The sequence below is a fragment of the Penaeus chinensis genome, chromosome 5 (assembly GCF_019202785.1).
Source record: "Penaeus chinensis breed Huanghai No. 1 chromosome 5, ASM1920278v2, whole genome shotgun sequence".
NCBI classification, from domain to species: Eukaryota; Metazoa; Arthropoda; class Malacostraca; order Decapoda; family Penaeidae; genus Penaeus; species Penaeus chinensis.
This window is the reverse complement of record NC_061823.1, coordinates 10,700,194-10,702,693: the sequence shown is the minus strand read 5'-3', so window position 1 is coordinate 10,702,693 and position 2,500 is coordinate 10,700,194. Positions and strand designations below refer to the sequence as shown.

At 39.6% G+C, this 2,500-nt stretch overlaps 1 protein-coding gene across 2 annotated transcripts in view; it reads left to right on the top strand.

Moving 5' to 3' along the window:
- Positions 1 to 2,194, top strand: part of LOC125025759 — a 23,369-nt gene extending 21,175 nt beyond the window's left edge. For both annotated transcript variants that reach the window (XM_047613951.1, XM_047613950.1), the window contains exons 9-13: positions 10 to 189; positions 382 to 579; positions 1,120 to 1,212; positions 1,492 to 1,590; positions 1,706 to 2,194. In XM_047613951.1, coding sequence (XP_047469907.1) covers positions 10 to 189; positions 382 to 579; positions 1,120 to 1,212; positions 1,492 to 1,590; positions 1,706 to 1,939 — 804 coding nt within the window. In that variant the 3' untranslated portion in view covers positions 1,940 to 2,194. The remainder of the gene's footprint in view (positions 1 to 9; positions 190 to 381; positions 580 to 1,119; positions 1,213 to 1,491; positions 1,591 to 1,705) is intronic.
- Positions 2,195 to 2,500: the final 306 nt, after the last annotated feature.

The window sequence follows — 2,500 nt, the reverse complement described above, 5'->3', positions numbered from 1 at the left end:
CTGTTACAGACGAAGATCCACGTTTTGCGTCGAGACACGGGCGAAGTGACGACCACCCAATACATCACGGAAACCTTTTTCTTCCTACATACTATCAACGCTTACGAAGACCGCGGCCACATTGTACTCGACATCGCTGCTTACAAAAACGCCGACATGCTCAACTGTATGTTCGTGGAGGCCCTGAAGGTTGGTTTTAAGACAAAAATCATGTAACATCATTTACATTATCATGAACCCTGAGGTGGAAACTAATTATTTATCATATACATATTTCACTTTTAAAAAAGGGAAGTAAATGGGCACTCATAATCCCCATATCCTTATACCCATTGAAAAGCAACTTAATTTACATTCACACCATTTTAATTCCATTTTCAGAACGCCGCCTACGACCCAACATACGCCCAGATGTTCCGCGGGCGTCCCAAGCGATGGGTATTGCCCCTGAACCCTGACAAGGATGCCAAACCTGGTGCCAACCTCGTCACGCTGCCCAACACCAACTGCCGAGGACGGTGGGCGAAGAAGAACGTGGTTTACATCACGCCTGAGCTGCTTTCTGACATCGGTTGCGAGGTGAGGCGTCTTCGAAAACGGGAATTTATAAGGTTGTTTTTATTCATACTGCATGTTTACTGTTGTTACTTTCTTTCTGAGCCTTGTTTTCTAAGTCCTAGTTTATTTTGGTTTCTATTGAGTCTTATTTGTCAAAGCTGAGAACTTTATTCTCCTCAAAACGAGTGCCTATGACGTAACTTTAGCATACAATTGTTATAGAAAAAATCGCTTCTCTTTTAATATACTTTACTTCATCCCCAGGTAATTTCTTTTTCCTTCGAAGGGGAGAACAATTAACTGTAAAAATACATACCTAATACGTAAACGTCTTTTCCTATAATGAGATTTATTGTTCACTTCGTTCAAGGCACCTCAGTTATAGAGAGAGGGCCCCATCCTGTGTGGGAGCGGCATATCCTGCTTAGCGAAAGGATGTTGCCAACATCACTAATACCAAAGGAAATATAAAGAATTGCAGCGATTACAGGATACGAAATTTAAGATACTATTGTCTTCTTGCGTTATATTTTGTTTATATATCTGTTCTTTTATCAACAGGTGCCGAGAATATACTATGAGGAGTACAACGGACGTCCTTATCGGTATTTCTACTCGATCTGTAGCGACGTGGATCACCCCAGTCCCGGCACAGTAAGTCATAGAAAACGGGTCCGTAATTTACAGAAAACGCATATCGTAGGTGTTTCATGAGTGACTATAATATATTTCGAAGTTTGCCTCGCATAAACTTTTTCATATTGCAGCACATAGATAATCGCACCAATTTTGTATATGTTATAAACCTGAAAATTCACATATAGACTGATAGATGAGTAGGGTGTCATTCAAATCTGCATGTTTTACAACTAAACTCAGAGTTGTAGACACGCATTGGTTTCTGATTGTGAGGACAACCCTTTCTTCCCTTAGCTGGTGAAGGTGGACGTGGTTAACAAGACACATGTGGAGTGGAGTGAAGACAACGTGTATCCATCTGAGCCGATTTTCGTCCCACATCCTGAAGCAAAGGTGAGTCACCGTTCGCAGTCTTGCTTTGTGTCTTGAATCTAAATTAGGTAGCAATAACGGACATTTCATACGAATTATACATTATAAAACCGGAATACCCATTTCTTATCAACAGCGCGAGGATGACGGAGTTGTCGTAGCAGCTTTGTTAAGAGCCAAGGGACTGGACGACCAAGTGTGCCTGTTGGTCCTAGACGCCACCACCTTCACGGAGCTTGGGCGAGTGGAATTCGTGTCGTCGGGCCCTGTGCCTAAGTGCCTTCACGGGTGGTTCGTGCAGGACGGTACCCTCACAGTCCATAAGGATACGAATGGCTCTCAGGATGATGACGCAGACTCTCAGAAATAGGATACCGGCAAAGGAAGGACTGTTATAAGAAGCCATGACGGTAGAAAGACAGCGTTTTCGTCATGGTTAGAGTAGATAAAGGCGTAAAGAAAATGACAGGACTAGCCAGGGACACGAAGATGCAAGGCGCAAGGTTTATGAATGTAGATTTCCTCGCAATGTTCAAGTGGAAGTGGCACGTGTCCATAGAGAGTGTATAACACATTCCACTTCTGAATGTCTTTTGTAACTTTGTGTATAAAATAACGGATTGCATAGCATTCTTATACACATCCTCATGTAGGTAGATTATGAATACCAATGATATATATATATATATATATATATATATATATATATATGTATATATATGTATGTATATATATATGTATGTATGAATATATGTATGTATGTATGTATATACATGTTTATATATGTATGTATATATATATGTATGTGTGCATATGTATATATATATATATATATATATATATATATATATATATATATATATATATAAATGTATATATATAATCTTGGTTAATGATATTTTTCTGTTCAGTCAGTTTTAGTACCTTCAAC